The sequence below is a fragment of the Mytilus californianus genome, unplaced genomic scaffold (genome assembly GCF_021869535.1).
Source record: "Mytilus californianus isolate M0D057914Y unplaced genomic scaffold, xbMytCali1.0.p SCAF_9, whole genome shotgun sequence".
NCBI lineage: Eukaryota > Metazoa > Mollusca > Bivalvia > Mytilida > Mytilidae > Mytilus > Mytilus californianus.
The window spans coordinates 39,924,506-39,944,652 of record NW_026262745.1 but is presented as its reverse complement, the minus strand read 5'-3'; the positions used below and the strand labels follow the sequence as shown (position 1 = coordinate 39,944,652).

Genomic DNA, 20,147 nt, shown 5'->3' with positions numbered 1-20,147 from the left:
AGTTCACCCCCGGTTTCTGGTAGGCTTCGTGTTTGTCAACTTTTAGTTTTCTGTGAAATGGTTTGTTATTGCAGTTTATATTTAAGTCGTTTTTCTTTTTGCCAGGAGCCTGTCATTCAGTGGTTGTCGTTTGTTGCTGTGTAACATATTTGTTTTTCGTTTTTGTATTTTGTACATAAATTAGGCCGTTAGTTTTCTCGTTTGAATTGTTTTACATTTGTCATTTCCGGGCCTTTTATAGCTGACTATGCGGTATGGGCTTTACTCATTGTTAAAGACCGTACGGTGACCTATAGTCGTTAATTTCTGTGTCATTAGGTCACTGGTGGAGAGTTGTCTCATTTGAAATCATACCACATCTTCTTATTCTTATATATAGTATTGTTTTTTGGACTTTGGACTTTTGATTGCCCCTTTGTATCTTCTATCTCTTTTTATCAATTCAATGGTAAGTATTATTTGATATATAAACACATAGACTGAAATAAGAAGATGGCGGAAGCGACAAACACCATCAATCAAAGAAAGACCAGACAACACCATGGCTGAAAGAAAACACGACAAGACAGATAAATTTCACAAACAAATACACTTAAAAAAGAAGAATGAGCAATACAAACATTCCAAACTTTTTGAAAAGGACAGATCTTTTTTTACATATTAGTTTTTACGGGGCTTACATACTGTAATACTAATGCTATTTGTTCATGCATCCAAATACTGAAGTAAAGTCTTCCTTGTGTTGAAGATATTATCAAGAAGATCAGTTATGAAATCTGTTCTTGTTCGACGTTTTTGCATGCTTTCTTTTATTTATGTTCTATTCATTTGTCGTATTACATATTCATGTATTGGTCCTAGAATATAAACAGATAAGTTCAAACCTAGATTTCAGTATTAATATAAATATTTTTTATTTATAACGTAAACTTGGAACTGAAATCATGGTTTAAACGATCGCGAATTTTTGTTGGATAGAAAACCATTTACCTAACTGTTGAGAAATCTTCTCTAATTTCGAATGAACAAATTATGAGATATAACACCTTTTTAGTATTTGTATTTGAAGATTTATCCATATTTTTAAATAATCGGAAATGGTCAATTCATCCACACCTATATAAATCAAAGTAATGAAGTACTGAACATCGGATGACCGCAAGTTCTTGTGGATGGTCACAAGCACTTGCCTAAGAAAAAAAATCACATCTCTATACTTGAAAATGAGGTTAAGGTACATAGATATATTTTTTTCAGAGACAAGTTAGTGCGTGGATGATGAATAAATGACAGGGAATTCAACCTCACCGTAATAACTATTATATTGTAGTGATACAAATCAGTACACTCTGGTTTGTTGTTATATATTATATTAATATTTGTATATAACAGCTACATGCATATATAATTTTCATCCATTTTTATATCATTCTATTCTACTATTCTAATATTAGTGCAGTGCAAGTGCATGGTGGACACTTTTCTGTAATAATTCGATTTTTCTAATAGATTGGATTTGAGTAGGCATTCATATTTTCCCGCGAAACGTTCTTGAGATATTCTTCCGCATGCGTTAACTCAAATTTTCGGTATTCTTGATTTGTTATTGATATATATAGATATATATATAAACAAGTCTAAATTGGAAACAACGTTCAAACCTATGATTGCGTTGGATAAAAACCGCAATTTTTATACGTGTGCATGCAAAACAAATTTCTTGTTAGAGGGATCTAAATACAGCACAAACAACATTTTCCAAAAGACCAAAAAAGTGAAAAAGTATATTAGGTTTGAACGTTGTTTTCAATTTAGACTTGTTTATATTTTTTCGTTTGGGCTTGTATTATATTTGCCTTCGGGTTTATATGATCCGTTCATCCTATTTTGACTCCTCAAAATTCAAGAGTCTATCCTAAATTGAGGTAAATTATGTGGCCTTCCAATAACCGTTTCGATTCCTAACATCACTGAAGAGACATTAATTGTCGAAATCCGGATATGGTGTGCAAAAAATCTTTGCACCTTTGTTTGCGGTATACCATCTTCGCCGCAAGTTTATTGTTTTCTGTTTGGTATTAAATTTATAGTTAAGATCCATTTATTACACCTTGTGATCCGTTTATTTGGCAATCGCCAATGGCAGTCAGCAGGATTTAAGAAAAGTTGTTGTTCGACCTGTTAGTCAAATGCGTTTAGATATATATATATATAGTAGTCTATAAAAAGGACCAAGCAGCAAATTTACTATGTACCGGATCGTCTAGAATAGACGATACTGTGCAGATAAGGAAAAAATATATAAGTCTAGAGATTTGCACAATGATACTAATATAAGATAGTATTATACGAAGATGTTGTTATTAAATCGTGTTGACAAATATTTCGGCTTAACAAATAGCCTTCTTCAGTGTCAATAGTTTTAACAATACTGATTGTATGCATAAAAATAGCTATTTCATATAGACGGTATTGATAATAGGTTACCTGATATGTTGTCGAGATGGAGTTTGTCAGATATTTACCCCATGCAATTTTATAAATCAATTGAAGGTAGAAATTTTCAACATATTAATGTAGATTCAAATTTTTTCAGATTCTGTCACCGTGAATTGGTGAACGTAGTTTATCTGTAGATCTCCACATGCTTAAAACACAAGCACAAGAATCTTTGAAATCTGCACATGCATCAGGAACTAGAAAAAATTTAAAGATACAGTGGAAAGCCTTTTTTTCTGTTTTGTCATTTTTATAATTTAAAAACATTGCCTTGCGATTTAAATACACTTTGCTTGTTTGCACAGTTTTTAAGTAGATCGTTTAAAAGTGTAGACTCAATCAGAAATTATCTGAATGGAATTAAGGTGTTACATTTACTTTTTGATCTATCTTTTATTCATTTTGAGTCATTTTATTTTAGATTATTTATGAAGGGATTAAAACGATGCAATCCCCACACAGTTCGGGCAGCTCTTCCAATCACACCTAGTATTTTATTAAAAACAAGGGAAGAATTAGATTTCGATGATGTCAATAGTTACACATATTGGTGCATTTTTCTTTTTGCTTTCTATTTGATATGTAGAAAATCCAATTTGGTTAGGACAGTAGATGATAGCTCTAAATGTTTGCATAGAGAAAATATTTCAGTTTTTAAAGATTATTTATTAGTTCAGTTTCAGGTGTACTAACCATTGTACTAACAAGGATGCATGATAGAGGCAACAGTGTAAACCCTCTACAATAATAGAAAAAACAGGATCAAAATTCTACTCTCTCTCATGTGGAGATTAAGAGTAAACCTTCTCCTAAAAATAAGCTGCAATTTACTAGTAAATTTGAATTTAAAATTCTTATTCAAATTTCAAACACAATCAAAATTCATTCTACTTCAAAAGATTTAAAGATGTGTAAGAGTATTAGCTATTAAGCTAAAAACATTATTAAGACCAGTGGTGGACAAATGCAATTTGTCAATTGAAAACAAAGTGTTAATTGGCTTCCTCACTCTATTATAAAAAGTCTCTCACATGCCATGTATCTGACATTAGTAAGAGAGGAAGCCAACTGTTTTAGTACATTGTTAAAATTGATGACGAACAATTCAGAATGATTAAAATCACATGGCCTGGGTAATATTGAAGATAAAATAATAACACAATCTGGATTACAAATCCTCAATTCATGTATAATATCACGAGTGCAGTGTACTTTTCAAATAAATTAGTATTAATGTTAAATACATCATTTGTACCCACATTTACAATTATATTGTTAAAATGGTACCAGGTGAATACCCTGTTGTTTAATTTCCTTAAAAGCATTTCGCAACTCAGCCCACCAAAGGCCTGGAGTTGCGTATTTCTCATCTCCGGAAGATACTTTAAAATTGAATCTGATATAATTACTAAACTGGGTTTACCCCATGCCTTCAAACCTACAATATAATGTAAATTATTAACTACTAATAAATTATAATTCCAAATAAAAAACATATATCACAGTCTACAAATCATTTTTGACGAGACTTGCATCTTGTCATCTAAACCATATCTAAGATACAATTTATAGGCGTCACTCTTCCAATCCCCTTGTAATTGAATGAGTTCAGAAGATACACCACATTGGAATGCCCAAGTTGCACCTCCTGTTCTGAAGCTATGAGATGAGTATTTTGTTGGATCTAACCCAATTTTCTCGATAATGTTTTTTAAAAATGTCTGTAACATATTGTAGGACACTGACTTAGTTTTTCTACCAGATGATACAAGAAAAGCTGGGGAAGATGCTGAAACAGGAAATTTTTTGCACATGGCCTTGAAGGCACTAAATGCACATAACGGAGAAGATAAATTTTTAATAATTGGTATTTCTAAAACTCTCTCCCTAAATTGTATAGTCTTAGACCAACGAAACTGAACTAATAAATAATCTTTAAAAACTGAAATATTTCTCTATGCAAACATTTAGAGCTATCATCTACTGTCCCAACCAAATTGGATTTTCTACATATCAAATAGAAAGCAAAAAGAAAAATGCACCAATATGTGTAACTATTGACATCATCAAAATCTAATTCTTCCCTTGTTTTTAATAAAATACTAGGTGTGATTGGAAGAGCTGCCCGAACTGTGTGGGGATTGCATCGTTTTAATCCCTTCATAAATAATCTAAAATAAAATGACTCAAAATGAATAAAAGATAGATCAAAAAGTAAATGTAACACCTTAACTCCATTCAGATAATTTCTGATTGAGTCTACACTTTTAAATGATCTACTTAAAAACTGTGCAAACAAGCAAAGTGTATTTAAATCGCAAGTCAATGTTTTTAAATTATAAAAATGACAAAACAGAAAAAAGGCTTTCCACTGTATCTTTAATTTTTTTCTAGTTCCTGATGCATGTGCAGATTTCAAAGATTCTTGTGCTTGTGTTTTAAGCATGTGGAGATCTACAGATAAACTACGTTCACCAATTCACGGTGACAGAATCTGAAAAAATTTGAATCTACATTAATATGTTGAAAATTTCTACCTTCAATTGATTTATAAAAATGCATGGGGTAAATATCTGACAAACTCCATCTCGACAACATATCAGGTAACCTATTATCAATACCGTCTATATGAATACAATCAGTATTGTTAAAACTATTGACACTGAAGAAGGCTATTTGTTAAGCCGAAATATTTGTCAACACGATTTGATAACAACATCTTCGTATAATACTATCTTATATTAGTATCGTTGTGCAAATCTCTAGACTTATATATATATATATATATAAATAAGTCTAAATTGAAAACATATTATATATTTATATATATATTTCTCACGACAAAACATTTTCATATCATTTGTCCTGGGACTATTATACTAACAGTATAATAGTCCCAAATTTATCTATGTTCTTAGAAATTATTTTCATGAATATTTATTGATGAAATTGATATATAACAAGCGATAAGGAATTTTATTTTGCGTTCGGTTATCAGTCAAAAACGAAAGTCACGTGGGTAGAAATGTCTGTGGCAACAATACACCGGATTGCCCTCACGGTCATCCGATGTAAAAACTATGTTCAAGCATGATCTAATTACAATTATAATATCTGGTTATTTTCAGAGACATGTTGTATTATATATATTAAGATTTGTCTCTGTTATTTTCCAATCATTTTAGATCAAAGTTTTAAAAGAGTGATCTAATTAGTAACTGACGCGTTATAACTGATTGTGGAAAACACGATTTGATAGGATGAAATATAGGAAAAGAGCCTATCCAACATGACAGTTTATTGATAAATTCCTATCCAGTTATAGAAATTTAGAATAAACATTTACTCTGTAAAAAATGTAAAAGCAGCTGTTACAGTAGTAGTGAATATATAAAAGTGAATTAAAAGGATGATACATTGGCACTTATCAGCACTGATATTAATATAAAACTAGAATAAACTTAAATGGATTTCCAGCTGTACAAGTATGTATATTTTGTTTTCCATTTTATAGTTTTCTTATTTCCCAAAAATTCGGATTAAGTTAGATTCTACAAATTTCTATATTGGAATTTGAATGTCGATTGTAAACTTGTGTGATACTTTTAATTTCTACACGTTGAATACCCAGAGCTATTCAAACATAATCTTAAAAGATGGAGTATGGATCATTCGATCACTTACATGAACAACACGACGGATGCCACATGTGGAGCAGGATCTGCTTAATCTTCCGGAGCACCTGAGATCCCCACAGGTTTTTTTGTGGGGTCCGTTTTGCTCGGTCTATATTTTTATAGGGTGTGTTTTGTATACTGTACATGTTATTTCTCTTTTGGTCGTTTTTCGTTTTTTTTTTTGCCATGGCAAATAGTGTCAGTTTGTTTTGCCATGGCAAATAGTGTCAGTTTGTTTTCGACATGAGTTTGAATATCCCTTTGGTTTCTTTCGCCTATCTTTTTTCATTTGGTCACAATAATCCTTTCTTGTCGAAATATGCATGTCTGCCACTTTTATTGATTACAACATACGTACATACCCTTATAGGGTCTTTGCATCGGAATTAAACACATTTATTCTAAAACCAGTTGTTGGCATGATACGGGTTATGTTCTTCTCATATATTTTATGATGGTATGATACTAAACCCCTAAGGGGAGGGATTGTACTTGATTTTCATATGATGAAGACATAATCTTTCAATCAGTTTAATTGAGGTCTGGAGCTGGCATGTCAGTAACTGCTAGTACAGTAGTAGTCTTTTGTTCATTTATGTATTATTGTCATTTTGTTTATTTTCTTTTGTTTCCTATTCTGACATCGGACTCGGACTTCTCTTAAACTGAGTTTTACTGTGCGTACTGTTGTACGTTTGTTTATTCTACATTGGCTAGAGGTATAGGGGGAGGGTTGAGATCTCAAAAAACATGTTAAACCCCGCCGCATTTTTGCGCCTGTCCCAAGTCAGGAGCCTCTGGCCTTTGTTAGTCTTGTATCATTTCTTTTGTATAATTTGGAGTTTAGTATGACGTCCATTATCACTGAACTAGTATACATATTTGTTGAGGGGTCAGCTGAAGGACGCCTCCGGGTGCGGGAGTTTCTCGCTGCATTGAAGACCCATTGGTGGCCTTCGGCTGTTGTCTGCTCTATGGTCGGGTTGTTGTCTCTTTGACACATTCCCCATTTCCATTCTCAATTTTATTGATCTAAATATATAATTTCAGACTGGTTCAAACAGAGCTGTCTCTTATACACGCCATACTTCTGACCTTCATGCAGCTCTTAAACATGTTAAACGCTCAAAGTAAGTGACTATCTATAAACACATGTTTAAAGATGATTATGGCACACCAATCCGATTAATCTTTGCTAAAGCTAAAAAAGAGGTAGGGTCGATATACCCTGAATAATTCACCCCAGGGCCATTTTCAAATAATCTTTCAATCTTTTTAAAAGCTGTAACATAGCTCCATGTGTTGACTTCGGATACAAACTAATTCCGTTTTGTTAATCTGATTAAATTCTGATCTATATTAACTCGTGTACTCGTATATATAAGAAGTAATATATTACGAAATCAGAGATCTATATTTTAATTAGATTGAAGTGTTGTTAACGACGTTCTATGAAGTAAAATTGACAAAAACATGTACAATTTGCGTATCAAAATGTATCCAAAAGTAACATATAGCCCTGAAACATTTGTATTTTATTAAAATACGTTAAAAAGGTGATTTAAATATATAATATAGACTCTTTAATGTTCAAACTCCAGTAGGATTTGGTAAATTTTAGTGTTTGACCCTGTGAGTGAAATAAATATAGGAAAAGTCGACCGTACCTCTTCGGAAAAAAAGTTACAAAGAAATCTTAAAACGTTTTATATGATATGATACATGTGTGGTATAAGTTATATGATTGATTACACACATCGCCTCTCAACATTGTCACCATAAGGAAAAATTGAACAAATATAAGGAAAGTACCGGAATATATAACTACCAACCTTTTGGAAAGGATATATTTGTGATTATCTTCAAGGATTATGGTTGATGACTCCATTGCAATCAAACATGGCACCACCTCACTGAAAGCAGCAAATTTTGACAATTAAAGCTGAAAAACCATAAAAGATTAGGAAATATATAACAAGGGACAAATTCACATCATATTTGGGTATAACGAGATGAAAATGTTTTACGTGAATCTGTACAGAGATGAAGCAGGACTTAATGTGAACATTTTGGCAATAGGCAGATGTCAGTTGAGCAATACGTGTTTGTTTTTTGTGTGTTTATGTTGTTGTTGCAAATTATATATATATATATATGTTTATTCAGATTGTTGTTTAATGTGACCTTTTCAGATGAGACTTTAACTGCGACTATAACTGCGAAGTATCTGTATTCCCATGGGTACCCAACTGAATATCCAAAGTAAGTTCAGTATCAATATTTGTCAATGACTCCTTTACAATGTAGTGAAAAGAAATTCTTTCTCTACTGATCTTTTAACAGTAAAGAAAACGACAGAAGCTGATATTTGATTGCAAAAGGGAACATTGTAAATCTGGTTTAAATTACAATTTTTAATGAATAAAAGAAGCTATTTGGTATATGTCAACGGCTCAGCATCCAAGAGACACAAACGCAATATACACACCAAACAATCTTTAAGACCGTTTATTTTAAAACGTAGTGCTTGTTTGCAATATTTAATTGAAAACATACGAAATATTAGCAATTATGCTTGTCTGTTACAGTAATTTGTTATATGATTGGCTCATAACATCAGATAGTCCTACTGAATTTGTAAACATTATAGTAGAAGATTGCGAGATTGAGATTTTAGAAGGAAAGGTGACGTCAGCATGTCAAGTTGACAAACTATCCATCTATGATGGTAAGTATTGACCGGTCATATTGCAGGTTACATCCTGATTGCTTCACTTTTTGAAAATGGAGAGTTCTGATTGCCCCCAACTTACTCTAAAGGTGTTTTTGATTGGTAAATAAGCGAATCCTGTTGCTAATTAAATAAATACCGATCTAAATTAAGTGTTACTTGAATAATATTACACAAGGGTTCCTACTGGTAAAGTTCGAATGCTTTCGGACACCATCATGATTTGATTTGTGGAATATCTTAGTATTGATTCACAACAAACAGGTGACCAAAAATATGCCAAGGTCTAACTCGCCCCAAGTTTACAAAAGTTGTGAATAAATTTATCTGAAATAATCAAAGATCTGCCATTTACACCTATTCTGCATACAAGGAAAAACATTAAGATATGACATACGACGCTTACCGACAAAGTATCTGACTTGAGACAGGCACATGGACATTTGGTGAGTTTCCCTATGACCGTGACTGTAGTTGCGTTTTAGATTTCAATGAACGTCATTTATTATTGGCAAATTATTAAGTCAGGGATTTCGTTACCTCAAATCAATTAAAACCTTTACCAAATTCTTTCATAGATACAAAGATTTGGTTAATAAGTTTGGCTGCACCTGTTGAATAATTATCAAAAACGGAATATCACATACCAATTTGTACGAGTCCTTTGAACAAACTTATTCTAAAGGTTATTCATTTAACACAGTAGCAAAACCTTTAAATATTGTCTTTATTAGTACTAACATTGATTTTGTTTAAAAGAAAATAAAACATAACTAAATATATATTGCTTTATATGTACATGTATGTGAACTCATCATCCTACATCCTGTCGATACTGTTTACTTATATTTTGGCATTGCAAAAGGTCATGCGTTGCTCAGACTGTTTATGACGTCTTTGCACTAAATCCGTTGGATGTGTACTGATTGATACTTTAGTCTGGGAGAAAAGATTTTTTTTAGTTGTAAATGGCTTTGAACAAGCTTTCAGTAACAGCGAGTACTCATATTTCGGTGCTTTTTGTCTATTGTTTTTATGCCTAGTACCGATCTTTTTAGTTAAGTCAATTGCTACTGATCTATACAGCTTGTTCTTATGTTGTGCTGTAACACCACTGTGCAGGTTAGGAGCGAGTTGACCGCTCACAATATAAATAAAAAGATGTGGAATGAGTGCTAATGAGACAACTCTCCATCCAAGTCACAATGTATAAAAAGTTAACAATTATAGGTCAAAGTGCGGCCTTCAACACGGAGCCTTGGCTCACACCGAATAGCAAGCTATAAAGGGCCCCAAAATGACTAGTGTAAAACATTACAAACAGGAAAACCAACGGTCTAATCTGTATATAAAACGAGAAAAGAGAAACACTGATGAACCACAAAAACAAACGACAACCACTGAACAACAGGCTCCTGACTTAGGACAGGTGCATAAAAATGCAGCTGGTTTAAACGTTTTAACAGGCGCCAACCTTCATCCTAACCTGAGACAGTAGTGTAACATTACAACATAAAAAGACACATGTTTAACATGTTTAACCCCGCCACATTTGTATGTGCCTGTCCAAAATCAGGAGCCTATAGTTCAGTCGTTGTCGTTGGTTTATGTCTGTACATATTTGTTTTTCGTAAATTGTTCGGTTATGAATTAGGCTATTAGTTTTATCGTATGAATGGTTTCACATTTTTCATGTCAAGACCTGTTATAGACGACTATAACAGTATGGGTTTTTCTCATTGTTAAAGGCCGTACGGTTGTCTATAATTGTTTACATCCACTCCATTTGAACTCTTGTGCAAAGTTGTCTCATTGGCAATCATACCACATCTTCTTTTTTTATATTAACGTATAAAATATTTTTTACAGTTTATACTGACAGCAGGTACACAGTGCTCAACCTCCTGAAAAGAAATCGTGCCATCCTACACTTTAAATCGGAAACTGTACGTCGTAGAAGATTTAACCGCATAGCTGGTATCGTGCTTATCTCGAAGCAGCGGGAGATCATGGGTTAGATCACCGTCCGGGTCGATCCATAGAAATTTTCCATAAAATTTTCATTTGCTGCTTTTCCGCTAAGCAAACACAATTAGAAGTAAGAGCAAACACTGGTCGCCTCGAAGTCAAATGTGTCCCTATAGGGTGACATATAGTACTGCTGACTGTTGCCTTGTGAACTAACACGTTAAAAGTCCGACTCAGTGTGTCGTTCATGTACAAAGCAGGGTTCATATTCATATCATATTAACATTTTCTCGTCCTCATATGCATATGATTAATTCAACTTTTATTCAAATTTCAATTCGTGTCATCGTGTACAATTTGAACGAAATCTTCATATGATATTTTCTGTCTAAATTTATTGGTTTATATCTGATTGCAGATTCTCTAAATTAACACGACTTAAAAGACTGACTTCCTTTTTTTTTCAGGCGAGTTTGACAATTCTACAGCGCTGTACAAATCGTGCTGTATTACAGATGTACCAGCATTGAATAGTACTGGTCCTTACATATTAATCAGATTTGTAACAGACAACTCAATTGTAGCAAGAGGATTCAGAATTAAATATTATAATTCTGCAAATAAATCTACAGGTACTTTTGTTGTCCAGTTATTTTTTGAGCTCATTTGGCACATTGAAAGCATGTGTGCTATAATTGTAATCAATTTGCGTCCGTCATAAAATATTTTACATTTGAAATATCTCTTATACCATCAGGCTAATTTGCACCAAACGGAATAATATAGGAACTATATATTGTTTTTAATTTCATCATTTCGTTCAGATTGCTTGACTAGAATTACCAACAGAGGCAGTCTTAAAATCTGATTGACCAATTCCCAAACGCTTTTTTTAAGAACTACCAGGCGAAATATTTAAAGTTTATATCTTAAAACATCTTCAAATTAGATGCTAATTTAATGTTGATTGGATTTCTTTAATATCTCATTGAAAAATTTTCATCTTTCACCTGAATCTATACCCAAAGAATATTATATGTGACATTTTAAACAAAAACATATTATTTGTTAATTTTCAGATGAAGCAGCTGCTGCTTTTGGTCTTTACATAGCAATAGCAGTTGTAATCGTTGCTGTATGTGTTATCCTTGTTGTAATAGCTTTCTACATCTATAAGCGGAAGAAGACGAAAACGCATAGTCAACGGGTCAATCCACTAGGAAGAGAGGAGGCAAATACCAGTACGAAAACAGACAAGTACCAAGAGACGGAACCAGTTGATGAGTATAACAAACCGCCTTTACCATCTGACAGCTCGGTACCGCTACCTAACGGTTGGTCAGAACTTGAGGGAATGGTAGCACCACAAAATATCGGACACAAGCTCGATATTATCAACTACAAGAACCTTCCCGATGGTAATACCAGAGGCAATAAATTGCCACCAAATCAACAAGGGAACTAGACTGACCACAGTGTCGTTCATCTTAGAAGCAAACGAGTTAATGCTCTGGACACAAAATGAAATTATGCAGTAATTATAACATTAACATTACTAAGCAAACGATCTTTTGTACGGATGTAGATTAAGTGAAATATTTGATGATTTTTGTGCAGTCTATTTAAATTAAGACACATTATCCATTTCCATTATTCTGTATTCCAACGTTCTGCGGCAAACATTTCCAATCTAATGGAACAGAAATGGAATCCTTGTTTTAAACAGCTGTGATTCTGTTTAAAAAATGTACATAAATGGCCGTTTGAAAAATCTGATTGCAAATTTATTTGCTGCAACTCATATAAAGCCTTCTTCTGTAATGAAAGAGGTAAATATGCTAGATATACTTACTGGAGGTGTGATGAGATCAGATGATTACAGCTGTAAATTTTTCTCCTTGACAAAATTTATGTACTTTTCGGAAATTAGGTTTATCGAAAGGTTGTAGGTATTCATATGGGCACCAATTGCGCCCCTTTAACAGCAGACTTGTTCCTGTACTGGCATGAATCACAGTGTATGGCCAAACTCAGTAAAGACCCGTCTAAATTTCATTTACTTGATAAATTCAACAACATTTACCGTTATCTTGATATGTTTTCATAAAATAATCAAGAATTCTCTAAATATACTGCCGAAATTTACCCAAAGCAACTTACTTTAAATAAATAAAATATATACAGCAATAACTATCCTTTCATAGATTTAGATATTTCAGTTTTACACGGGAAACTTAAAGTGTTGTGATTTTCGCTTGTCGTTTTGTAAATAAATCAGGCCGACAGTTTTCTCGTTTGAATTGTTTTACATTTGTCATTTCATGGCCTTTTACAGATTACTGTGCGTTATGGGTTTTGTTCATTGTTGAAGGGTGTACGGCGACCTTTAGTTGCCAACTTCTATACTCATTTGGTCTCTGATGCAATATGAATAAAATACAGATCCTATATACAAGCTTTACTTACAATGATCTGAAAACACTCCATTCTACTTTCTGTTTAAAGACCTTTCGGGATCCTCTGGTTTAGTCTGATTAATACGCACCTTCAAAAATTTAAAGGCTGAAATGTCATTGGCTGATGTAACAATCACCAGAACAGAAAGTAAAACCGAGTGTTGTCAGATCCTGGTAAGCAAAGCATGACATAGGATCTGTATTTTAATCAGATTGTCTCTGGTGGAGAGTTGTCTCATTGGTAATCATACAACATCTTAAGTTCTTATTTATATATACACTCGGTAGCATTAATTCAGATACTAAAATAAGTTACATCACTTTGAGAGGATACTGTTTTTTTTTTTTTTTTTTTTTTTTTAGCTCGTGCTCTGATTCTTTCATAACTTTTAATTTTCTAGAAAATTGAAGTGTATTGCATCTATGTAGATATTTAATTCATTGTTAATAAAACTGTATTCATTTAAGGCGTATATTACTAATGCCACTTTGAAATATGTCATGATTCAAAGTACCCCATTACATAGACTGGTACCCGTTCGGTATATATTTGACAAGTTTACTCATATTTGTTTATTCCGAAGGCATACTGAATATTTTACAACGGAAGAAAACAACCTACCCCAATCTGATTAAAATTCAGATCCATCAGAATTCGCCTACTCGTCGAAATCAGAGATCTATATTTTAATTTGATTGCAACCTACCCATTACACCATACGGTTGTAGTAGCAATATACGACATATACGGTATGTCACAGGAAAAGAAGGACTAATGTATATACAAACGTCATTTAGGAAGAATGAGATTTTAATCAAATTTTCCATTTTTATTTTACAAAATAGTATTTGAAATTTACATGTAAATGCTTGATTTCTTTTATTGACGAGATATGGGAGTTAATTAGTTGAAGTACCTTTCAATAGGCTGTCGGCATTCCCATGGGAGCCAACCCCGCGTTCTTTAATTCGTAAATGTGAGTTCACTTCATATATGGACTTCTCCAGAGGAATGAAAAGAAGATAAGATAAGTTACAAATTCAATTTCAAATGTTTGGTTGAATAATTCGTCCGTCAATTAACTTAATTGAAGTATTTATACTACAATTTACGACAACAGAAATGTAATTTTTGTGAACTTTCCATTTTACAAAGCAACATTGAGGCAGTTTCTGCATTTGGAGAATACAACCCTCTGTTGGTTCATGATATTCCAGAGTTTGTTTTTCATGGTAAGAATATTATAAGTTATCTTGGTGTAATCAGGGGTGTACAGAATTTTACACCGTTGTTGAAAATTCATACACCCTGAGGCGCAGCCGAATGGGTGTATGAATTTTCAACAACGGTGTAAAATTCCGTACACCCCTAATTACACCAAGATAACGAATTTATTTCTTGCGAACAATTCCTTTACTCATTTTTAAACCAAGATGTAAAATTGAAAAATGATAATGAAAAATTTCCAGTGTAACATTTTTTTCAACGTCGATGTTGCTACGAATTGTCAAATACTTTTTTTCTTTATTTTGGGGAAATTCAGAAAATTTTTGTGGTTTTTTTTTTTTTTGGCATTTTATTTTTAATTTTTTTTTTTATTATGGCAAAATTTTATTTTTTAAATTTTTTTGGCAAAAATTTTATTTATCCCGGGGTGAACAAGGGTGGGGTGTTATTTACACCGGGGTAATTAACCAATCACATTGCAGTATTTTTGCTGCATAAGAAATAATCTTGATTATCGATTCCTCAATAAAGGAATATGTAGAATTTAAGGTTCTGAATGGTACAGTTAAAATCGTTTGGCACTATGACTAGGCTGAATATAATGCAAGGAATATCATACAATTTACACAGATACCTTGGATACCTTGTTAAAGCCACTACCATAGCAAATAAAAATCATTCAGTGTTTTAGACATCTAGTGACAATTTGATGTCTTCAGACAAATCTTAAAACATTAATTATGTCTTTAAGACATGTCTAAAGACGCAAAATTTTCTCAAGACACTAATGATCTTTTCATACAATATTTTCTTCTGACTTCTTTTCATTGTTTATGAGTTATGTACATACACCTGCCTTTTGTTTTTTTAGTTGGGTTGCTGATTCTTTGAAATATCGTGACCCACATTCAAATGTATCGCCCTTCCTCTTGGTCGATTCACTTTTTAGAACCAACTTAAGTGATATATTGTTGAATTTGCTTTTGTCCCGAAAATGCATTCAGTATTTTTCACTTGGTGTTAAGCAAACAGCTATCAACCAATATTTTATTTTAGACATTTTTTATCCAATGATTGTGATAAAAAAAAATCAGTGGAATTTCATGGAGTTATTTTACCTAAGCTTCTTCTTTTGGAATGTCCGATGGCATTCTATGATAATCTACTGAGAAAAGAATGTGTACGATTTGAGCGTATCTTCTGTGTTACTTCCAGACAGCATCACCTTGTAGCTCGATACGTTAACATTTCATGACAGACCCAGACAACATCAACTTGTACCTCGATCAGTTAACATTTCATGGCCGATCCCCAGACAAACCCGAACAACACCAACTTGTAGCTCGATATGTTAACACTTCATGGCAGATTCCCAGACAAACCCGAACAACATCCACTTGTAGCTTGATAAGTTAACAATTCATGGCAGATTCCCAGACAGACCTAGACAGCATCAACTTATAGCCTGATATGTTAACATTTCATGGCCGATCCCCATACAAACCCAAACAGCATCAACGTGTAGCTTGATAAGTTAACATTTCATGGCCGATCCCCATACAAACCCAAACAGCATCAACGTGTAGCTCGATATGTTAACATTTCATGGCCGATCCCCATACCAACCCAAACAGCATCAACGTGTAGCTCGATATGTTAACATTTCATGGCCGAACCCCATACAAACCCAAACAGCATCAACGTGTAGCTCGATATGTTAACATTTCATGGCCGATCCCCATACAAACCCAAACAGCATCAACGTGTAGCTCGATATGTTAACATTTCATGGCCGAACCCCATACAAACCCAAACAGCCTCAACGTGTAGCTCGATATGTTAACATTTCATGGCCGATCCCCATACAAACCCAAACAGCATCAACGTGTAGCTCGATATGTTAAGATTTCATAATATATCCCCATTCAGACCCAGGCAGCAGACTGAAGCTAATATAAAAATAAGGAGATGTGGTATGATTGCCAATGAGAGAACTATCCACCAAAGTTCAAATGAAATGGATGTAAGCAATTATAGACAACCGTACGGCCTTCTACAATGAGAAAAACCCATACCGTATGGTCGGCTATAAAAAGGCCCCGACATGAAAAATATGAAACAATTCAATTGAGAAAACTAACAGCCTAATTTATAACAAAACAATTTACGAAAAACAAATATGACAGACATGAACCAACGACAACCACTGAACTACTGTAACAGGCTCCTGACTTGGGACAGGCACATAAAGAATGTGGTGGCGGGGTTAAACATGTTTGTGAGCGCTCAACCCTCCCCTAACCTGGGACAGTGGTGTAACAGTACAACATAAGAACAAACTATAAAAATCAGTTGAAAAGGGCTTAACTCATCAGATGGATACAAATAGAAATACATCTAACAAAAACACAGAGTGGACGTAGATGGGTACTTATACATCCCCACAACAAAAAGACACCAAGTACAGATCTGAGAGTACTCGCAGTTACTGACAGCTAGTTCAAAGCCAATAACAACTAATACAAAAATCTTGTATCTTAGACTAAAATATCAATCAGTACACATCCAACATCCAATGGATTTAGTGTAAAGACGTCATTAACAGTCAGAGAAAAAAACATGACCTTGTGCAATGCCAAACTATAGGTATCGACAGATTGTAGTACTGTGAAAGTACATAATTTTTTATGTGTAATATTTAGTACGGTTTTACTGATAAAAAAATCAATATTTATACCAATAAAAACAATATTCAAAGATTTAATTACAGTGTTAGGATTGATAAGTTTACCCGGATCTAATACTTGTTCTCGCTTTGTGCCAATTAAATGTGAGAATTATATGATGAAAATAACATTTTGTAAATTTCGTTCGTCTGAAGCGCATTGTTAAAAAACGTAACTCGGTGTGTGGTATTATGAAATAATTAAAACTTTTATGTAACAAAAAATACAAGAGATTGTATTACTAGTGTTTAATTCACTTTTGAAATATTGATGAAGAAACCTGTACTTTGATGACAAATTGTTTTTGTTTTTAAAAAACTTACAAACTTTTAAGTAGATGCCTTTGTTTTCATATCAATAATTCACTTCATATTGTATTACGCTGATTTAGTTGCTGACGATACTACTTTGTGGTTTTATTCATTATTTAATGACATTTCACAAATGCATTTCTCTAAAATTTCAAACTGAGTATTGAATTACAAATTGCTCACAAACATATTCATACAATATTGTATAGTAAGTACATGTATATTACCGAAAGTATCAAGAGTAAGAGCAACTAAACCCATCATGGCAATCTAAATAACGTGTAATAACACGGTTTTAACAAGTTATGTAAAATAAACATTACGATAAATTTTCACGTTTGTTCTCGTACTAGGAACAACAAAATAATTTATTTTGTTAAGATTATTTCCGTACTCCATGTATACCTTACAACAAAATTATTTTTTATTCACCTGTGTACTTTATTTTATTTGGCGGCATTTTGTCCAGGGTTATGGTTGTCTTTCTGATATTGTTAAACATCTAACCCCCTTGTTTTATTGATTATGTATTAACATTGTGTCATAGATCAAATTTATTCGTTCAGTGTATGTTCACTTGTTTTTGTTAATATGTCTTTTGATTGAGTTAAGTCATTTCAATTGATATTTTATAGTGTGTCTGTCTATGTTGTGATGCTACACTATTGTTTCATGTAGGGTGAAGGTTGGCGCCTATTAAAACGTTTAAACCCGCTGCATTTGTTTGCACCTGTCCTAAGTCAGGAACCTAATGTTCAGTGGTTGTCGTTTGTTGATGTGGTTCATAAGTGTTTCTCGTTTCTCGTTTTTTATATAGATTAGACCGTTGGTTTTCCTGTTTGAATGGTTTTACACTAGTTATTTTTGGGGCCCTTTATAGCTTGCTGTTCGGTGTGAGCCAAGGCTCCGTGTTGAAGACCGTACTTTGACCTATAATGGTTTACTTTTACGTATTGTGACTTGGATGGAGAGTTGTCTCATTGGCACTCTTACCACATCTTCTTATATCTATTAATCGTATTCGCTTGGAACCAAAAAAGTACATAAAATCGTTTTGGAGCAGTCATACTAAAAGAACCGCAAAACACTGTAGGGTCAACAAATGTTAAAATAACTGTTACATTTTTGCGGAGATCAATATATATAAATATCATGTATTAGTCCCAGAAGTTATTGTGATAAAATTCTTTTAGGGTTTGCTAAGGTGTGCTAGTATTTCTCCTAAATTTTCAAAAAACAGTCACTCACTCACCTATTGAAAATTGAACGAGAAAACACACGTTGTAGCAACCTAAACTCCTTCATTTTATATGTAAAAACACACGTTGTAGCAACCTAAACCTCTCATTTTATATGTAAATACACACATTGTAGCAACCATGTGTTTGCCTATTATCTTGAAAACTATAATGGATAGATAGTAACTTTAAAAGGCAACAATTATCAGCAGGATAAGATTTACACATACGTCAACATGACTGAAATTGTAAGTTAACACTTTATGGCGTTACTGTCCTTTAATGAAGATTTTTACCCAAAAGTTGCAATTGTTGAAGATGCAGGTGAGCAACACATGCTCTTTAGAGCCTCTAGTTTAAACGTGTTTTTTCTTGTTTGTAAAGTCATTTTCAAAATATTGCTAACGAATGCCAAAATGTGAACTTTTCAATCAAATTCTGAAGCAATAAGTTTGTTACCTAAACTGATTTGGTTTTCGATTTCTTACAATTAAATGCATTGTCGATCTTTTTAAGGGTTGGGTGGATATTATTTACAATAAATAAGTTGAGAAAATTGATTATTTAAGAAGGTCCAATTGCAATTTTATCGAGTATTAACGAAGAAGTTAATGAAGGCTGTATGGTTATGGCACCTCGATTTTCAAACTTAATTTGAAACAACAAATATTATCATAAGTTTCTGAACTGAGAATTGGTACATATCTAATTGTAAATAAGAAAAATCGTAAAAACGCGGGGTTGGGAGGTAAAATACACAAAGTATCAAAAAAGTTATGATCGTTTAATCTATGCGGCCAGTTTATTTTCATTAATAAACGTTTGGCCACTAATGATAAACAACTGAATTGTAAAAGTCACTTGATGATCACCTTGCTGGGTTCTTAGTATGCGATGTATTTTACGCAACCAACTAAGTTAACTCTATATCCCCATGTATCTTACATCTAGATAATAGGTAAATACCACTTTTAAACCATGTATACTTCTTTAAGGTTAAATCTTATATTTTAAAATCGTACAAACTCAGATTTTTTAAATTATAAATGTCATACTATTTAAATTTTTATTTTTTTAAATTTTAATTCACTCAAATTAATATGAGGGTTCCTACGCGATATATACGGCCATATCCATTAACCCAGACTATGAAAAACCATGAATACTTTTATTACTGCAAGTGGAAATTTTAAACTGTAGATAAACTAAACAAAGTCTTACTAATGAGTTTTATCCATTTTGAAATAATGTAAGTTTTATAATTTCTTGTCAGACGGATGTGTACAGTGTATATACATGTGCTCTTTCCTTTT

At 33.0% G+C, this 20,147-nt stretch overlaps 1 protein-coding gene across 1 annotated transcript; it reads left to right on the top strand.

Annotated features, from left to right (window-relative positions):
• Positions 1 to 5,635: 5,635 nt before the first annotated feature.
• On the top strand, positions 5,636 to 13,798 carry LOC127716365 (uncharacterized). The gene is made up of 6 exons (XM_052222549.1): positions 5,636 to 5,984; positions 7,227 to 7,306; positions 8,369 to 8,438; positions 8,765 to 8,904; positions 11,343 to 11,507; positions 11,955 to 13,798. Exons 1-6 carry the CDS (start codon positions 5,965 to 5,967, stop codon positions 12,338 to 12,340), a joined length of 861 nt encoding a protein of 286 aa, XP_052078509.1. The 5' UTR covers positions 5,636 to 5,964; the 3' UTR covers positions 12,341 to 13,798.
• Positions 13,799 to 20,147: the final 6,349 nt, after the last annotated feature.

What these genes read in the sequence shown, in the direction of transcription:
- LOC127716365 (XM_052222549.1), top strand. Translation starts at nt 5,965, where the DNA reads ATGGATTTCCAGCTGTACAA. An exon ending in AAACATGTTAAACGCTCAAA is followed by an intron (nt 7,307 to 8,368) that starts GTAAGTGACTAT and finishes TGACCTTTTCAG; the next exon opens with ATGAGACTTTAACTGCGACT. An exon ending in TTCTGCAAATAAATCTACAG is followed by an intron (nt 11,508 to 11,954) that starts GTACTTTTGTTG and finishes GTTAATTTTCAG; the next exon opens with ATGAAGCAGCTGCTGCTTTT.